Source organism: Calonectris borealis, chromosome 3 (genome assembly GCF_964195595.1).
Source record: "Calonectris borealis chromosome 3, bCalBor7.hap1.2, whole genome shotgun sequence".
NCBI lineage: Eukaryota > Metazoa > Chordata > Aves > Procellariiformes > Procellariidae > Calonectris > Calonectris borealis.
The window spans coordinates 46,713,394-46,730,252 of NC_134314.1; the positions used below are offsets into that span (position 1 = coordinate 46,713,394).

At 44.7% G+C, this 16,859-nt stretch overlaps 2 protein-coding genes across 11 annotated transcripts in view; one reads left to right on the plus strand and one right to left on the minus strand.

Moving 5' to 3' along the window:
* The window catches only part of USP45 (ubiquitin specific peptidase 45), a 59,274-nt gene extending 50,400 nt beyond the window's left edge, over positions 1-8,874 (minus strand). For 6 of the 10 annotated variants that reach the window (XR_012672962.1, XM_075145547.1, XM_075145542.1 and 3 more), the window contains exons 1-2: positions 8,759-8,874; positions 39-148 (exon numbers count right to left, since the gene is read on the minus strand). Coding sequence is in view for 8 of the 10 variants with exons in the window: in XM_075145547.1 (XP_075001648.1) it covers positions 39-138 (100 nt within the window). In the remaining 2 variants the exon portion in view is untranslated. Of the gene's footprint in view, positions 1-38; positions 149-8,223; positions 8,421-8,758 lie in introns of those variants that run through there. The other 4 variants (XM_075145546.1, XM_075145543.1, XM_075145544.1 and 1 more) reach the window with 3 other exon arrangements.
* Positions 8,875-12,562: 3,688 nt separating this feature from the next.
* TSTD1 (thiosulfate sulfurtransferase like domain containing 1) lies at positions 12,563-15,138 on the plus strand. Its single transcript, XM_075145557.1, has 4 exons — positions 12,563-12,662; positions 12,852-13,022; positions 13,228-13,387; positions 14,729-15,138. Exons 1-4 carry the CDS (start codon positions 12,578-12,580, stop codon positions 14,790-14,792), a joined length of 480 nt encoding a protein of 159 aa, XP_075001658.1. The 5' UTR covers positions 12,563-12,577; the 3' UTR covers positions 14,793-15,138.
* Positions 15,139-16,859: the final 1,721 nt, after the last annotated feature.

Below are 16,859 nucleotides of genomic sequence, written 5' to 3' on the forward strand. Positions count from 1 at the left end.
CCTCAACCTCAGGGCCAAACATCACCTGATGTATTTACCTGAAATATCATCTGAAGAGTCTTCATCCTGCAGCCTGTTAGGCCTTTTGCTTCTCTTTGGTTTCTCGGGGTTGGCTCTTGATGGATCTTTCACCCGCATCTGTTACTTACTGGGAAAGAGAAAGAGGGGTTGCTTTATTGTCTAAACGCTTCATCAAATGTAGCGAGTTTGAACTCTAAAAGCACGAGATCAAATCACACATTCAAACCTCACAAACACAGTTTCAGGCTTTGACTAATGTCCGCTATTGTGTAACAAGGAGTGTGAACGTGTCAGGAGTGAACTCTTAGGAATGCCACCAGATCAGTTAGTTATATTACATGACATTATAAATTGTATCTGTAGCTACAGGGGACACACACTTCCAGGCAGCAGTGTTAAATATTTGAGATACCGAGATTTGCTTTACTTTTGCTACTGTAAACTACTACAGAGCTCCAGCCATACCTTACCAGAAAAACTTCATTAAAATAAAAGCTTCTCTTCCTTAACATATCTCCTTTAGGAAAGGTTTCTGTCACCATTTACCCTTGCACATTCCCTAAAAGCTTTTGAGCAATTTCAAACGCTTTAATAAAATACAAAAGTGTTCCAAATCTCATGAAAGTGTCCTTTCCTATGAGTGAGGACAGACTGGAGTGCGAGCTGACCCCTCTATTAAACACCAGAGAATCCATATGGATGAAGTCTCTCATAGGCAATTTGGGTCATTAATCAAGGAGTCCTATGACAAACAGAATTAAAGGATAAATACTTGCCACTAAACTTCTAAAAAAAATCCTCAGAGATTTCAGCACACCAGTCATTTAATCAAAATCCAAATGTGTATTCACTGAAGGAGTTTAGCTGTGCATCACACAAACAGCTTCTGAGGCTTAGTTTACAGGTTGCCTTTTAACGATGTGCTCCATAAAAACAAATTTATGTTTTCATATACAAAGCATATGAATGTAAGATAATCAAATATTCATACACTGCAAACCTGTGAGCCATTCTGTTTAGAAAAAAAATGACGTCTTGCTGTGTACCACATACAAGTTAATAATGTCACCTGAGCCACCAGTACCAAACATTTTCAACTGTGCTACCTCATTTATGTATAGGAAACCTCTAAAATGCCCTACATTTGGGAATAGCAAAAGATATATCCTTGCTACAGATCAAGTAGATAAGTTTGCCAAAGCTTAAAAAGTTTGTCTACCTAACTTTTTAAATCTCCTCTGTATATGCATTTAGACCTTTGCCCTACTGAAGCTCTGAGAGACACAGGAATTGACCTGTATATTGAACTCAGTATTCCCTCTCCTTTCTTATCCATTAAGCCAATCGGCAGAACAGTCATCAATATCGATACTAGAGCACCACCACCACTGGTATCTGAACAGCCCTCACTAAAGTGAAGCAGGCAACCTGTACCTCAGAGCTCCTGTCCAGGTTCCTATAGATCTGGACAGAGTCTCTGCATCTGCCACGCATACTGTTAGTGCTGGAGGTTTTCTGCATGAACGTATCAATCAGAGATTTACTTTGGACAAGTCAAATTTCTGTAGAGTGTAAAAGAAACCTTTACTCTCTGTTTCCTCGCATCAACGGCTTCATGTCTCCTCAACCTTTCAAAATGCACTTCATTTTTTTCAGAATGCTACATTTACATAGCAATCAGTTTATACTATATTAAATACCATGATGTTCTTAAATTACAGATACCAAAATTTCCTATACTTAAGGGTATAAAGCTTCAAATGCCCAGACATGCAAGTGAACAATGCCACAGAATTCATCTTTGCTGATTTTGTAGGTTCGCAATTCATGTTCATACAGTAAGAAAGATCTGAATATTCCAGCTTTTGACTATTTATACTCAACGAATTTTAGCTTGCCTAACGTATATCAACAGCCACACATCACAGCATCCCGAGAAGAGGAAAAGGTGCTTCAGACCCAAACAACTTCAACTCTGTATTTCTGCCCTGGCATCTTATCACATATATCCAAGGTTCATATGAAACTACCCATCACCACTTGTCGCACTGCCACTTAACTGAGCACAAGATTCATTGAGACATTCATGAAACAGTAAGGCCAATGAAGCTACTGTTAGAAAACCCATGATTTTACACTAAATTATGTAAAGAGTCAATAGCAAAGACAGCTAAAGACCTCTCTAAAGGAACGTAGTTGTGTTTAGGTTATTCAACATTGACATAAAGGACCTATGAGTTCACTTCAGCGTAACAATTTTTAGCTCTTTGGACAGATTACGTACGACTCTCCAAACCACAGACTTCACCCAAATGAAAGTCATGTTCATAGCAATACATTCTGAGAGCTCAGACAACTTCATGAAAGAACAGTTATGGGCCCAACCAGCTGAAATGCAAACAAGTCTTTACCACCTGTGAAATCCTGTGGCCCACAGGCCAGTGATACAATCCGGATCGGGGCACGCACAGCCCGCTGCTCAATCCACTCCCTAGGGTCCTTCAGGACACGTGGAAAAGACAGCGTGTCAGCTGGTACCCGCAACGACTGAAACATGGCATTTCTAGTCCAAATTAATCAACGTAGCATTAGAAATGAACGCGGGCATAAGAAGCCGATGTTCACATTGCAGGTTTGGGAACCCACCGAGCAACCCGGAGACTTTTCAGTCTTCTTTCAGCAAGAGCAGGCAGAACAAAAGACAACACGGACCATTAGATTAATCAGTTTCCATGAAAACACATATAGACAGGCATCCATCAGACAATGTTTACTGACCTGTGAGCTCTTGGAAAAGCCACAGCGTATCAAGGACCTAACCAGCCGGGGTTTGTGCCTCATTTTGAAAAGTATGTAAGTAGGATAAAAGGGTAAAAGCAACAAATTACTCAGCAAGCATCTACAATGCAAGCAGCACAGTATATATGCAGGACTCTCTGCCCTTTTCCAGTATATTTGGGGACAGAAAACATTACAAGTAGAAGATTTCATTTAAGAATTAAAAACATGATCAGCATTTCAAAATCAAAATGTTTATGCCAGGAATTTGATTATTATATTTAATTGAGGTAAACGAGGAAGAAACCTAAGGTGCTTCAGAAATTTCTTCTCAGAAATATTTCAGTTTATAGGAAATAAAAGACTGAGATTTTATTGGAATGAAAACCCTGAACAAACATAGACCCAAGAAAGCATAAAATACAGATAAGAAAAAAGCAAGAGGAAAATTCTCTAGGTTTCTGTTGACCATAGGCACAAGCCATTCAGGACAAGCAGGCAGAGAAGAAATGAACAATTTACACAAAATGAACTTGACACACTGACAATTAAAAACCGTGGCAATATTCCCATGATTTGCCTCTTTCCAACCCATTTGCCTATTTTTTGAATATGTTCAATGAGTAATTTATGGCTACAGCCATCAACTGTGGAGTGTCCTAAAGGAGACAGACTCTCCCTCTTTCCCTGTGCAGAAAGAAGTCTCCATGAATTCTTGCTTGGAAGTTTCTTTTTGTGATGGAAAAACAAACACTTTACGTTTTTATTTTTGTATACACAAAATCAAGTCACAGTGCAAATGATACTTGACTAATGAATCTGACAAAGAAGAAAACCCTGATTTTTGTGGTAGAAAAAGCTTCAGAGTTCAGAGGGTATGTTAGCTCCACCCTGATCTGTATTTGACACAGAGTAAAAATCTTAAGTAGAAATGATGCAGTTTCATGGGAAAAAAAAAAAATAGAAAGAGCTAAAGCTCTTCCTTTTAAGCAATCGTTTCATACAAAACTAAGAAATAGTCCTTGCCAAACGCGTTCAGATTCTTTGAGCTCAGCATACAAGAGTTCGAAATGTAATCATCATCACTTGCTATTCTTGGTTTACTTTTTACTTCTTCAAAGACTCCTAATGCCAGTCTGCTTACAAAAAGCTGATTAAGATCAAAAGCTCACTACAATTGCTCATTTCCACCTTTCTAGAAAGAACAAACCACTTCAAAAGCAGCAGAATGATCTGCCTACCTAATTTTAAAAGCTTCAAATTTGACAAAGTGCCAAAAATCAACGTGCTAAATTTGTTAAGTTCAATCTAAGGTATGCCTAGACTATTTTAAATGTAAGGTATGCCTGAAATAGTCTATATTTAACAGCATTAATATTTCTATATTTAGAAATGCACCCTCTTCATAAAGTATATATTTAGAAACTAAAAAGAGCTGGATGTAGTTCCTAAAATAAATAATTGTTATTTTTTTAAATATTATATTTTACTGGAACTCAGTAGAGCTAGGACCAATAAAACACAAGGCTAGTGTGAACTAGAATTCACTTTTCTTCGGGGGGTGGGGGGGCAAAAAAAACCCCAACCAAAACCAAACAGGTTGTTCCTCTTCACAGCATCTTTATGCAAGAGAGGTGGAGAAGCAAACTATGTCTTCACTGTCTAGACTCCCCAAAACCTATTCCTGTCTTATCATCTTGCACTCCTTACTTAGAGGTTGAGTCCCTCTTCCTACAAGGTCTACAGCTCACTTGCTAACTCCTTTCTTAGAAGTTGAGTCCCTCTTCCTACAAGGTCTACAGCTCACTTGCTAAATTTTGAAATGTCCCACCTGAGTGAGTTTTCCCATGCTGTACCTTCACTATGATGCTTATAAGAAACCCGAACCAGATCATGTGTATGTTAGAGAAATAACCTGCCGTGCTGACTACGACCATATCACTGCTTCCATCTGCCAAGATCCACTTTTCCCTCCTCTTATAATTAGGGTGCCAGCTCTTTCAGGCAAGTGCCACATTTTTGTTCTTATCTGTGTAATACCTATCACAACATTTTTCCTGATTCTTGATTAACTAGGAGGATAACACTTGCATTACCAGAATGCAAACAACAAGATAAAAATGGTGTAATAACCACCAGGTCATCTAAGCATACTTACCCCATGAAATACAGCCAAGTGAGTCTACAGATAGTCTCCAGGTACTATTTTGGATATGGGTAAGACTCTCCCAGTAGGACTGCCCATTAACTGTGAAACCAGTATCGTTAATTATTTCATCAGTGAGCACCTGAATTCAAAGAAGCTGGGGCAAATACCTCAATCCCTCAATTCATCTCAGATATCCTAAATTCCAGCTGTTTCACCACTTGTAGTCAAACTTCCAAGTTAAAACGATACCATTTTATGTTGCTAATGCAAAAAAAAACCCTGCATCACACTGAAAAGGCATCGCACACACTGAATACAGTGAAAAATTAGCACTTTCATGTAACATAACAGAACTGTCCAGCTGTCAACAGCAGCCCAGCACCAAAGCAAGGGGCTGAGGAACAGCACAGATGTGCAGGTTAAGTCCAAAGGCCAAGATGCTCCGTAGCACATCCGTGAAGGGTCTTTATGAGCTTCCACATAACTGTCAGAGTACAGAAAGGAGAGCCTTGTACAGGTCAGCAATGCCAGATCCTCTGCAGAATTGCTACATGTTTTGATGTAAGCTGCAAGTTGATATATTTTGGACGTCTGTTCCGAGCGTTACCTGTGGCATTTTGGCTTGCTTGCCGCTAGATCAAATGTCACCCAACCAGAGCAAGAACCGCATCCATCACAGTTAGCAACCGGGCAGTGTCACCCATCAGCAGGCCAGGAGGCTCAGCGCTCTGACAGCCACCGAAACCTTTGCGGCAAACAAGCCCCCGCTGCCTGCTAGAGCAGTAAAAGGACCAGAACTGCTGACTGGTAGTGGCAGCAACACTTCTTCCCCTGGAAAATGTCATCTGAAATTCTGAATGTGTCATCTCCAAGATTTCCTAGCCCAAAGGCACATCACACATCCTACACCGTCACTGGAGCTCAAACGCCAATTCTGACATTATATTACAGTCCTAAAAGGGTGAGACACTGATGTACTTTTTCCGCAAGTAGTGAGATGGAGCCTTCGGACCACTAGATACAACTTTCCAAGCGACAGTAAAAATCCCATAGCATTTCTCACTTTTATTAAACCTTTTTATCCACCCACCCATGCTAAACATAGTCTGCCAACGTTCATGTTTGCATCCTGCACAATCCCCCTCAGATTTCCTACTGAAACCCACTTGCCACAGAAAAATTCCTTCTAAGGATGAACAGAAACCAGATGTGTGGTTGAAAGAAGAATGAAAAGACCCTGTAACTGAGTTTATGACAAAAGCAAATTAAAGGATTGAGTGGGTAAAAGGAGTATATTTTGATGACATATTTTTGCTGGTATCTTATAGCAAAGGTCATATGGAAAATTTCAGGGATACCTGTCAATTTCCAACCTCATGTGGTGGTGCAAATAAAGCAAAATATAGCAAAATAAAGCAAATTGCCACTTTTGCTTATGTTCTCTGTCCCACCTTAAATGTATTTAAAACAAATATGAACACACCAAGAGGGAAGAACATCTGGGTAGATGCGTTCATGGTCTAACATGGATTTTCCAACAAATTCACGCTTTAAAAAGCAAAACACATCAGTAACATAAAAAGAGCCATGACTTATAACTAATGATGTTGGCCCGCAAGCGAAAACTTTGTGTGTGAAAAGGCAGTCAGATGACAGAGCTGACAGACTATGCATTCACATGATACGAGCACTGATGTAACAGTGCCATCACCACAGAAAATCTGTGGGCGTAACAACTGAGACAGCTGGAGAAGAACCACTGAACTCACAGTATCTTAGCAGGATAACCACATGGACAAAAACTGGGAAAAAAGTGGTCCAAGGTGTCATAAGAGAACATGAAGGGCAATATGAGCAATGGATGAACTTTAGAGAAATGCTAATTCTGAGAAGTCAAAAAAAAAAAGGGACTGTGGTTGCAGCACAGCGTATGAGGTAGCAGGCTGAAGCCCACACAAGATAATACGTTAAGCTGAGACTCACACTGTACCCCTGCCTAAAGGGCTGAGTCGGAGCAGACGAAGGAAGACAACGGCTGCGCATAACTTCCCATCTGCTCTGGAAGGGTGTTGTGGGAGTTGGCTAATTAATGGTTGTAAAACAGATAAAACCGTAAAGGATTATGGAAAACTAGTTTGAGCTCTTTGAAAGTCAAAGTCTTGCCACCGAGAGCAAAAAATTTCATTCCATTTCCCTCCTCCACACAAACTGCCCCAGTTTGTTCTGATGACATGTCTAAAGTGGAACAACTTGTCCTTGATCTCGGATTGATGCTCAGAGCAGAACCCGTGAAACGCTAGCTGCATTTCTGTGAATCTCGCAGAAACAAAACTACAGAGCACCAGTTCTTCAATATTTCATGAAAAAATCTGACAAAATATTTACAATCATAGTAAACTGCAGAGCAATTTCACAAAGGCATATTATACTATCAATGTGGCACATGCTCGTGCCACTACTATGCTTCCATTTAAAGAGCTAGAAAATGAGAGAGGAAAGAATCCTTTAAACACAACTCTGCTTTATATGCTTCTATGAGAGGATTATTTAATGGAATTGGGAAATACTTGCAGCTAAAGACAACACGCAACAAGAATACAGTGCTACACCTGGAGTTATTGCCATCTGCTTCTACGTTCTTGACGTCTTACTTTATTCTCCTGCATCTGTGTTTAATGTGCCGTCGTGTGCACCCTGTTTAACCGTGCGAGCAGCAACATATCTATAGCAAGAGCAGGATGAAGTCCTGAAGTAAAGGACATCAACAGCAAAAGACCTAATGAAGTTCCAAAAAAAATCCAGGAATCAGAAAATCAAAACATTAACTCAAATACAACGTGCAGAGTTGCAGTTATGGGTCTAAAATACCACATCTCCGATTAATCGAGAGGACCGTCACCAGGCTGTCATCCAACCACCAGGCACGTACCGGTCTCCATTCGCTGAAAACTAAACTTCAGGGAGCGGAGCGCCAGCGCTGTGGCCACACGCGCCGCCTGCTAGAACGCTTGGCGTGGGGAGCCCGCAGCCTGCCTTCACGCGGCCACGCAGCAGCGGCAGCAGGCCGGCGGTGGCATCACCAGGCCGGCATATGCCACGCTGTCAGAGCGGGGCAGAAATAACCACGCCAGACTCATGACACGGAACCGCAAGACCATTTTATATCTGCATTCCCTCGCTAACTTGCCTAATGCAAAGTGAACAGAGCTTATGTTTAAACCCGACCAAAGGCGATGCTACCGACTCTCTCTCATTTAACAGACCGAGAAACTTACTGCAGGTCACGGAGATGGCCCGGTGCTGCTGTTTTCACGTCACGGTAGGGTTAACCTATTTCGGACCGACAGCGGACGGTCGGCACGAGCAGCTCGTCGCCGGCTACCCAAAACGAGCCCACGCGAGCTGTACTTGGCCACCAGTTCAGAAGGCCGCGGGAGAAGCGCCGGGCAGGGCTGCCCCAGGCGCCCCCGGCAGCGGGGAGGACGGCCCGCCCGGCCCGGGGCTACGGCGGGGCAGTGCCTCCCCCCCGCCCGCCCCCAGCCCGGCACAAGCGTCGCGCCCCCTCCCTGCGCCCCGCCCGGCTGCACCTGCGCGGCGCCCCCCGGGACGCGGCTCCGCAGGCCGCGGGCCCGGCCGCCGCCATGGCGGGGCGGATCGGTCCGGCCCGGCCCTCCAGCCGCGGCCGCCGCGCGTCAGCGCCGAGGCTCCGCGGGCCCCCGGCTTCCTCAGGAGGAGCCCGCCGCGGCCACGGCGCCCCCCGAGCTGGGCCGGCGGCCTCCCCTCTCCCCGCCCCGAGCGCCCCGCACTCACGGAGCGGCGGGCGGCAGGCAGGCAGGCAAGCGCGGCGGCAGGAAGCGGCGGAGGAAGCTGGGCCGCAGCCAGGGCCGCGCCGCTCCGCTCCGCTCCGCCCGGCGCGGCCCGCCCCCGGCCTCGCCGCGCCGCTCCCCGCCCCAGCCTCAGCCCGGACGGCCCCGCGCGGGCCCCGGCGCGGTTGCCTCCGGCGCTGGCAAGGAGAGGGGGCCGGGGGCAGGTAGCGTAGAGGACGGGTGGGCACGGGGGTTGGTGCCGGTTCGAGGACAGAATGCGTCTCCCGGGTGGGAAGGGCGGTGGGGAAGCGGAGCTGCCCGTGGCCGCCGGCTGGGCGGGAGCGTTCCTGGGCCCGCTGAGAGGCAACAGGTCGCGGCGGGTCTGGCTGCGGGGCACCTTGAAAACTGAAGGCAAAGAAGGGGCGGGGGTGCAGAGGGAGGGAGGCAGGATGGGGTTACCTTCGCAACGGAATTTGGCGGGGTCTCGCTGGAAGACCTGGACATGCTGTGCTGGATTTGTGCCTGTGGGGAGCAAGCGAACAGGTTCGCCTGTGCGCAAGGGTGCGGATAGTCGTACCCAGAGGTTATGCAGAAGGGTCTGGACCCTGCATAGATTTTTAAGGTAGCCACCGTGGGAGGGACTGGAGGGAGATCAGGATCAAAGGTCCCCCCAGCTGAGGGGCGTGCAGAGTAAAGGGTGTCCGGCACACGAGGGAGGAGCTGGTAGAAACTGGGATTGAGATTAAACTCGGCATGTGGCTAGACAGCAAGGGAGGTTTTATTTGGGCGGAAGGCAAATCTGAATTAAGGACTGAGAGAGAGTAGTTTCATTGGAATAAGATTATCCAGTGATAAAGCATAGAGAAAAAAGGGGGAAAGGGTGAAGTTGCTGTGGCACCCCTCATAAACCAAGGATGGAGAACCTGTAGTGGATCTGCTGACAAACAGGCTGAAATAATGGTTAGAGAAGCACGTAGAAGTCATTGGACCAAGCAAAGACAAGATGTCAAGAAGAGTATTGTTGAAAGAGGTTGACAGATTAAGCACGATTTGATTTAGGTAGCAGGAATTCTTCAGGTACTTCAATGACAGTGGTGAACACAAAGGTCTGCAGGCAGACTGCAGACCATGTAACAGAGGAGTCCCAGACATGGGCTGTGAACACCGTGTTCATGGAGTCTATATGTGAAAGGGAGAAAGAATATGGGACAATAATCTGAAACAAATTGGATCAAATTGAAACAAATTGGTCCTTCCTCCTCCGCACAGGAGAGATTAGAGAATTATTGCACTGCAAGAACAATAACTAGATTAAAAGGTTAAAGAGAAGGAAGGAAAAGTGAACATGTGTGAAAGGGGGATAGTGTGATGTGAAGGGGAATACGTTAATTTAGCACAGGAGAGGAGAACAGAAGTATCTGGAAGAGGTAGAACATCAGGGCACTGGCAGAAGGGGAAGACAAGCAAAGGAGGTGGAAAAGACGATGTGAGAAAATGTTTCCTAAAGGAAATGGTTTTAATTCTATCCAGAGAGTGAGGACAGCAGGCTTTTTGCGTAGATTCCCATTGTGTTGGGAAAAATGGGATATAAATTAGGGTTGCATGTTAGGAGAACAGATTTGTCAGAGAAATCAGCCAGGTCCCCAGCTTTCCTCCAGAAGCACTCAACAACGCAAAAGCAGAGCCAAAGAAAGGCAATGTTGAGATTGAATCATGTCTGGGATTTGGTAATGAGAGAAAATGAAGGGTCAAGGGCAAAGAAGAAAGAAACACGAAAAGCATCAGCAATCAGAGGCATGAAAGACAAAAAAGAGAAAGCAGAGAGGGAAGGCCAAAAGCAAATAGTAAAGCATGGTGAAGAATACTATGGGAAGGCTTAAAAGTTTGTGGGGTGAAAAAAAACCAGATGATAGTCAGAAAAAGAAGATGCAGTAACAAAAAAACCAGAAAGGCGGTAAGACTTGATGAAAGCCTAGGTTTGTGAACCATATCTTCGATCAACAAAGGCTTCAGTCAAATGAGATCGTGAGGATAAAGAATGTGCAAGGGTAAGTGCAGCTAGGTAATCAGCTGGGAAATGACGCCACGGGGGATGAGTGTGGGAGGCTGGGCAGAAATGGAGAGAGAGTGAAATGAAGAAGAGGTGAAATGGAGAGAGAGTCCCAAGAGGTGAAGTGAAGAAAGCTGCTGAGGAGGCGTTGGGTGAGTGCTGGATGACAGTGCCATGAAGGTGAGAGAATTGAATGTGCTACTTCCCACCCTTTCACCGACTGGGGGAGTTTGCCTAGCTGGATCTCCTCCGACTTCAAACTCTCAGTCTTCCACAAGATGGCTAGTGGATCATTCCTATTTCTGCAAGCCAGCTAGTATGTTCTTTCTTTGTGTGTATATATGTATGATCCAGGGTCAAATTAAAACCATAAATTAATTTATAAAAATGCAACTTGGTGTGAATATGCATTTCATATGACAAGTATCCTGACACTCCACATTGCACGCTTTATGGTCCTTATGGTGATATATGCAATAAATGGAGAGTAGCTGTGGTCATTATTTTACTACAGATAAAATATACAGTAAATTATACTTCAAAAGAGAATTTATAGAAGTAGCGTATGCTACCCCTACCTTGTTGAAAATGAAAAACGCATAAAACTTCGACTCAGATATAGATATACTGCTTCAAAGAGACAATTTGCAAACGCTTGTCAAGGAGGCCATATGGAGAGGCTGGCAGAAGGGCAGCTAGTGAACCAGTTATATGTGCCAAGTTCAATTTGTCACTTTACAGTACCGAGAAATATTTTGTTCTCGTTTTGAGAAGGAAAACTCTCATTAGTAAAGGTTCAACAACATACTCCTCAAAATGCACCTTTTACGAAGATAAAAGATCCTGCATACCTGCCTTTAAGGATTGGAACCGCTGGTATGTAATATATCTACAAAAGTATGTAGTAAATACGAAGTACGGGTTTAAAACGTGTTGAACAGAGGAACCCTCATTTCTCCACTGAAGACATGTCTTGGCCATCAGTCCTTGGGGCTGGAAGACTGACAGCTTTCAAAACCAAAGCGTTTCGGATGGGATGCGGTTGTTCCCCTCAGACCACAGCTCCTGTGGCTGTAAGGGGACAGTGGCAAGGGTGGAAGCGATGCAGGCCAGTGCTAAAATCACCTTTTCTCCTCAGGTGTAACACCGAGGAGGTTTTTTGGAATTACTTTGAGTGGATTTGGCACAAAATTCCTCAATCCCTGTTCAGTCTCTCAGCCTTTGGTACTTTAAGGCTTCACAACAGCCTGGCTCAGTTGTGGGAATCACCCAGCCCAGGCACAGCGGCAGTTGCTGGATGTACCAAAACCGAAGGGAGCAGCTGCCTACCCCAGCAGAGCTGCGTCCGGTGCCGGCACAGCAGCGGGCAGCTCCCCTGCGGCTTATCCGCCCAGGCCGCTCGGCTGTTCGTGGCTACGGCGAAACCCAGGCCTGCCCTGAACCAGGGGGATGCGCTCACCTGCCGCGTGCAATGCCAAGACGTAAATTCATCGGATGCGAACGTGCAAATATTTTATCGACGCCGAGTCATAAATTATCGGAAATCAGAGGGATTCACAAGGAGAAAAAAAAAAAAGATTTTTAACCCAGCCTGGCTACCCCGGCGGTGCTTCCCCAGCCCCTGAGCGGGCCAGGGCCGGATCGAGGCCTCCGAGCCCCCGCCGCGGAGGAGGAGGCGGTGCCGCCCGGGGAGCCGTCTCCTCCCCCGCCGGCGGGGGCGGGAGGCTGGCGGCAGGGGCGGCCGACGCGGCCGCCATATTCGGAGGCGGGCGAATGGGGGCCGGGAGCTGGGGCTGGTGGCGGGCGGCGCGGGCCCTGCGGGCGGCGAGCGGCGGCTGGTGGCGGGCGGCGGCGCCCGGTGAGGCGGGGACGCGGGGGGCGGAGTGGCGGCTGGGCCTCTCCGAAGGCGGGCGGCGGGATGAGGTTTGGCGGCGCCCGGGGGGAGCCCCGTGTGAATATGTTAAACGTTATTAGGGGCGGTGGCCTTCCCCGAGAGCCGGGGGAGCGGGGGCCTGCTCTGGGCTCACGGGCTGCGCCTCTCTGTCAGGTCCCGGGGCGGCGGGTGCCACCAGCCGCAGCCTCTGCGGCGGCGGGGCGCCGAGCCTTTCCTACCAAGAGCTCAAAGACTTGAAGAAGACCAACATCCTCCATATAGACGTGCGGGAGAGGTGGGAGATCGAGAGATTTGGAAGAATCCCAGCGTCCATCAACATACCGCGTAAGTTATTAATACTGCTACGTGGAGGTGCTGGGGGTTCCCCTTTGCTTGATGGTCAAGTCTGTGGACAAGTGGTGGTCACTGAGCAAAGAGGAGCTGTGCTAGACAGCTGCTAGTATGGTGTGAGGCTAAACTTTTCCTCCAGAGGAATTAGAAGCCTGTCTGTGGATGGAGAATAAATGAAACTTTTTTCTGTATTTCCCAGTGGGTGAATTAGTGGAAGCTTTACAAATGGACCCAATGGACTTCAAGGAGCAATACAATCAGAAGATGCCATCCAAGTCGGACCCTGTGGTTTTCTCCTGTTTGGCAGGAACAAGAAGTAAACAAGCACTCAGTTTCGCCACGTCCTTGGGTTTCAGCAGGTATGACTTGTGTGTGTAAGGGCGGGATTAATGCGGCCTCCCCCCATGACGCAGAACTCGTACTCCATTTCTTGTGGGCAAGGGTAAAAATTTAAATGTGGAATATGAACAAAACAGCTGGTATTTGAGTTAGACATCTCCTCTTGTCTCCACTGAACCTTGAACGATGCCATCGGGTGTTCCAGCAAAGTGAGGCGTATCGCCCTGTGAAACAACCCCTCAGCAGCTCTGCGCGTGTGCCGCAGGTGACGCAGTCTGCTGCAAGACCATGCTGCCACTGAAGGGTCCTTCTGCCTCTTAGGGCTCCCTCGACGAGACATTGCTTCCTTGTACAGCTTCATAAGCTGTATAGTCCTGAGATGCAGGATGATTGGAAAGGTGGAGAACTGCTCGCTTTGGCAGAAGTACAATCTTAAATGAGATTAAATAGTTTATGAAACCACACCCTTTAAATTGCAGTTCTACCTGTACAGTTCATTGTTGACAAAGTCAACGCCTTCACTTTCAGTAAAGCATTGGATTGTTTGCCAGGAGTAAAGCAGTGAAGGCATTAAAAAGACAGTGAGATTGATAGAGTGAAAGCAAAAGCAGCGTTTGGTTGGCAGAATTGTTACACCTGTGCCAGAAGGTGCCTCGCTGGCTTGAAAACTGCAGATAGAATTTAAAAAATTGGTTGGTTGCTCATGTTTATGCTGAACTGCAATTCATGAACTGGAATATCCCTGCTAATTCTAGTCACAAGTTTGGAACCATGTTCTTGTTTTATAAATATATTGTTTTAATAAGTGCAAAATATCCTCCATTACCTGTTTTTCATGCTGCCTAATTGAAGGACTCAGTATTGGTTTGCATCATGGGTTTTTGTTTTCCAGAGTTTAGTTTTATGCAGGCTTATGTCAGCTCTACAGAGCATGTAGGTTTGCAAGGAAGTAAAGATCAGTGTGCTGCGTTTATTTGATGACATCTGAAGTATTAGGCACAATAACATGTAAATCTCCCACCACAGTGAGTCTGTTCTCTCTTTTTAAAAAAAGAAGTGGCAAACTGTCTCATTGATCCGGCTGCTACTACTTGCTTGATGTTTGATCTCCAGCATTGTGTCATTTAGAAGAAAAGAGTTACAAAACACACTGCATGGAAGCAGGCAGTATTAGAGTACAAGGAATGTCCATCTGGCTCATTGAAGCTAGGTACAAGTGTATTTGATTGCAGAGAATTTCTGTATGTTTTTTTTTTCTCTGATTATTTTTTGTTTTGGTTTAGGTTTTTTTTGCCATTTCCTCTTAGATACCTTTTTCAAGAAGAGTCCTTCTTAACATTGTATCTTCTGCATATTTTCAGAGTTCAGCAATATGGTGGTGGCTTTGAGGATTGGGTAAAACATGAACCTCCAGAGAAAAAATGAAGATGGCTATCCCAACCCTTGCTCCATCAAGGCTTCAGGATGGTTTGTAGGTTTTAGCATTTAAACTACATGCAGTGCACTTCCAGAATACAGCCCACTCCTGCTTTCTTCTGTAAATGGACATTCACCTTCAAATAGCCATGCATATCAATTGCTTGGTTTAAATTATATCTAAAGACTATGACGTGAACAGAGGACGTGAAATTTGTTCACTTTGGGCTATGTTTTTGGTGAGAGTATGTGAAGAGAGCCCAAGTGCTTGTTATGTTTACTAAGATTTTTGTATGGTGTAGATTATGATTGTTTAATGATGATAGGACAAATAAAATTATCCTTTCCCAAATAACTGTGTTGGGTAGTTTGTTTAGAATAGTTAAACTGCAGATATTCTAATGGAATTGGGGTAACTGCCCTAAGCACAGATTTATTATACTTCATGTGTAGCTGGAGTTTTAAAATATTTGCTGTGTTATCAAAGAGTACAAGTAGAGTACAAATTTTTAGGTTTGTACTATGTGATTGTAAGGCCAAAACTTCACTACTGGTCAGAAAATGCAAAGGGAAACTGACCTGATGCTAGAATACTCGCTGTTCAAAATGTTGTGTGATTCCTTATTTTAGAAGTATATCCATTTCTATACGCAGATCAGCTGAGCAGAAAATGCTATAGCATTCAAGTCAACAAATTCTGTTCCCTCAGCAGCTCAGTATCAAGTGAGAACTTGCCTGTATTTGAAGTTATTATTACAGAGATGTAATCATTTTAGGCTGGAAAATTTGAGGTATCCAAGGAAGTTACTAAACTACCTTCCTTCTTTTATGTACATTAATTTGCGTGTTTTAAACTTTAAAAAACAAACCGACCCATCCCGTCCCCACCTATAAATTTGCATAGTTGTAATTTTAAGGATTTTTTGTTTGTTTTTTAATGCTGTTAGCAGTTCAGGGGAACTAGCAAAGGTGAATTGCTTTTGCCTCTAGGAAATTTAAGTCTTAGCACAGAAGTTCGGGACTCTGCAGAATATCTGGAAAAAGGAATTAAAATTTCTGGTTCTGCTCTAATCAGTGTTGCAGGCAATGTGCACTTACCTTACGGCTCTTCCATTCTGACAGTGCAGTCTGCATGGTGAGAAGAGGACCTAAAAAACACACCCTCTCAAGTTTAGAGAACAGAGAAGAAAAAGTAACTAATCTTACTAGAATTTTATTTCTAATAAGTCCTGCAGTCATTTGTTTCTAGAGAACTCCCGTAGCTGGCACAGCCAGCTGCATTAGCTGTGGTGCCCTGACAGTGTATCTTACGGGGGTTTCTGTTCTCTTGTCTTTGCTAATAATTACAGACCCTGTAGTGTACCTGTCATAATAGTGAGTAATGAGTGCATTTTTCTTCAAAGTATCATTGACTTTTTAGGGGTTTTATTGCTATATTTTATTTCCAATCCATAAAAAACACCAAACAACTTAAGAATCAGAATTTAGACTAATTTCCAAAATACTGGTTTAGTTTAACTGATGAATTAATGGGAGTAAGATGAAATTAAAATGCCAGGATGAGTATGGGTGTTACCTGTTGTGGTCAATTACTCTGCCATTCTCACTATCTTACTCTTGAAAGGTCAGGAGGAGTAACAGATGCCAACAGTTTTGTTGGATTTAGCCAAATCCTACGATCTATTAATTTTTCCTGTTTAACATGACCTAGACTGTCAGTTTCACAATGCTGTGGGCACATAGTCAAAGGGGCAACTGAAGCCCACTGTTGGCTGTGTTGTGCCAGGCCTCACCAGGACTAATGGTGCCTTTTGATCTAGATCATTAAGGTCAGATTGTACAGAAAATTTGAGACACACTGAAAATATTTAGCTAAATGTGTAATTAATCATGCCTAGCTATATTGACTGAGCCACCAAACTTCACTATACAGATGAACAAAGCAAGGAGATCTCATCAACTGAACTTCGTCACGATTTAGTCCTAAATGACCAATGCTTCCTTTTGTAACTACATTAAAGTTTGTTGGGCACATCTAAAACTACATAGCCACAAAAAATGAACAACAAGCAGTTA

What these genes read in the sequence shown, in the direction of transcription:
- TSTD1 (XM_075145557.1), top strand. Translation starts at nt 12,578, where the DNA reads ATGGGGGCCGGGAGCTGGGGCTGGTGGCGGGCGGCGCGGGCCCTGCGG. An exon ending in GTGGCGGGCGGCGGCGCCCG is followed by an intron (nt 12,663 to 12,851) that starts GTGAGGCGGGGA and finishes CCTCTCTGTCAG; the next exon opens with GTCCCGGGGCGGCGGGTGCC. An exon ending in ACGTCCTTGGGTTTCAGCAG is followed by an intron (nt 13,388 to 14,728) that starts GTATGACTTGTG and finishes GCATATTTTCAG; the next exon opens with AGTTCAGCAATATGGTGGTG.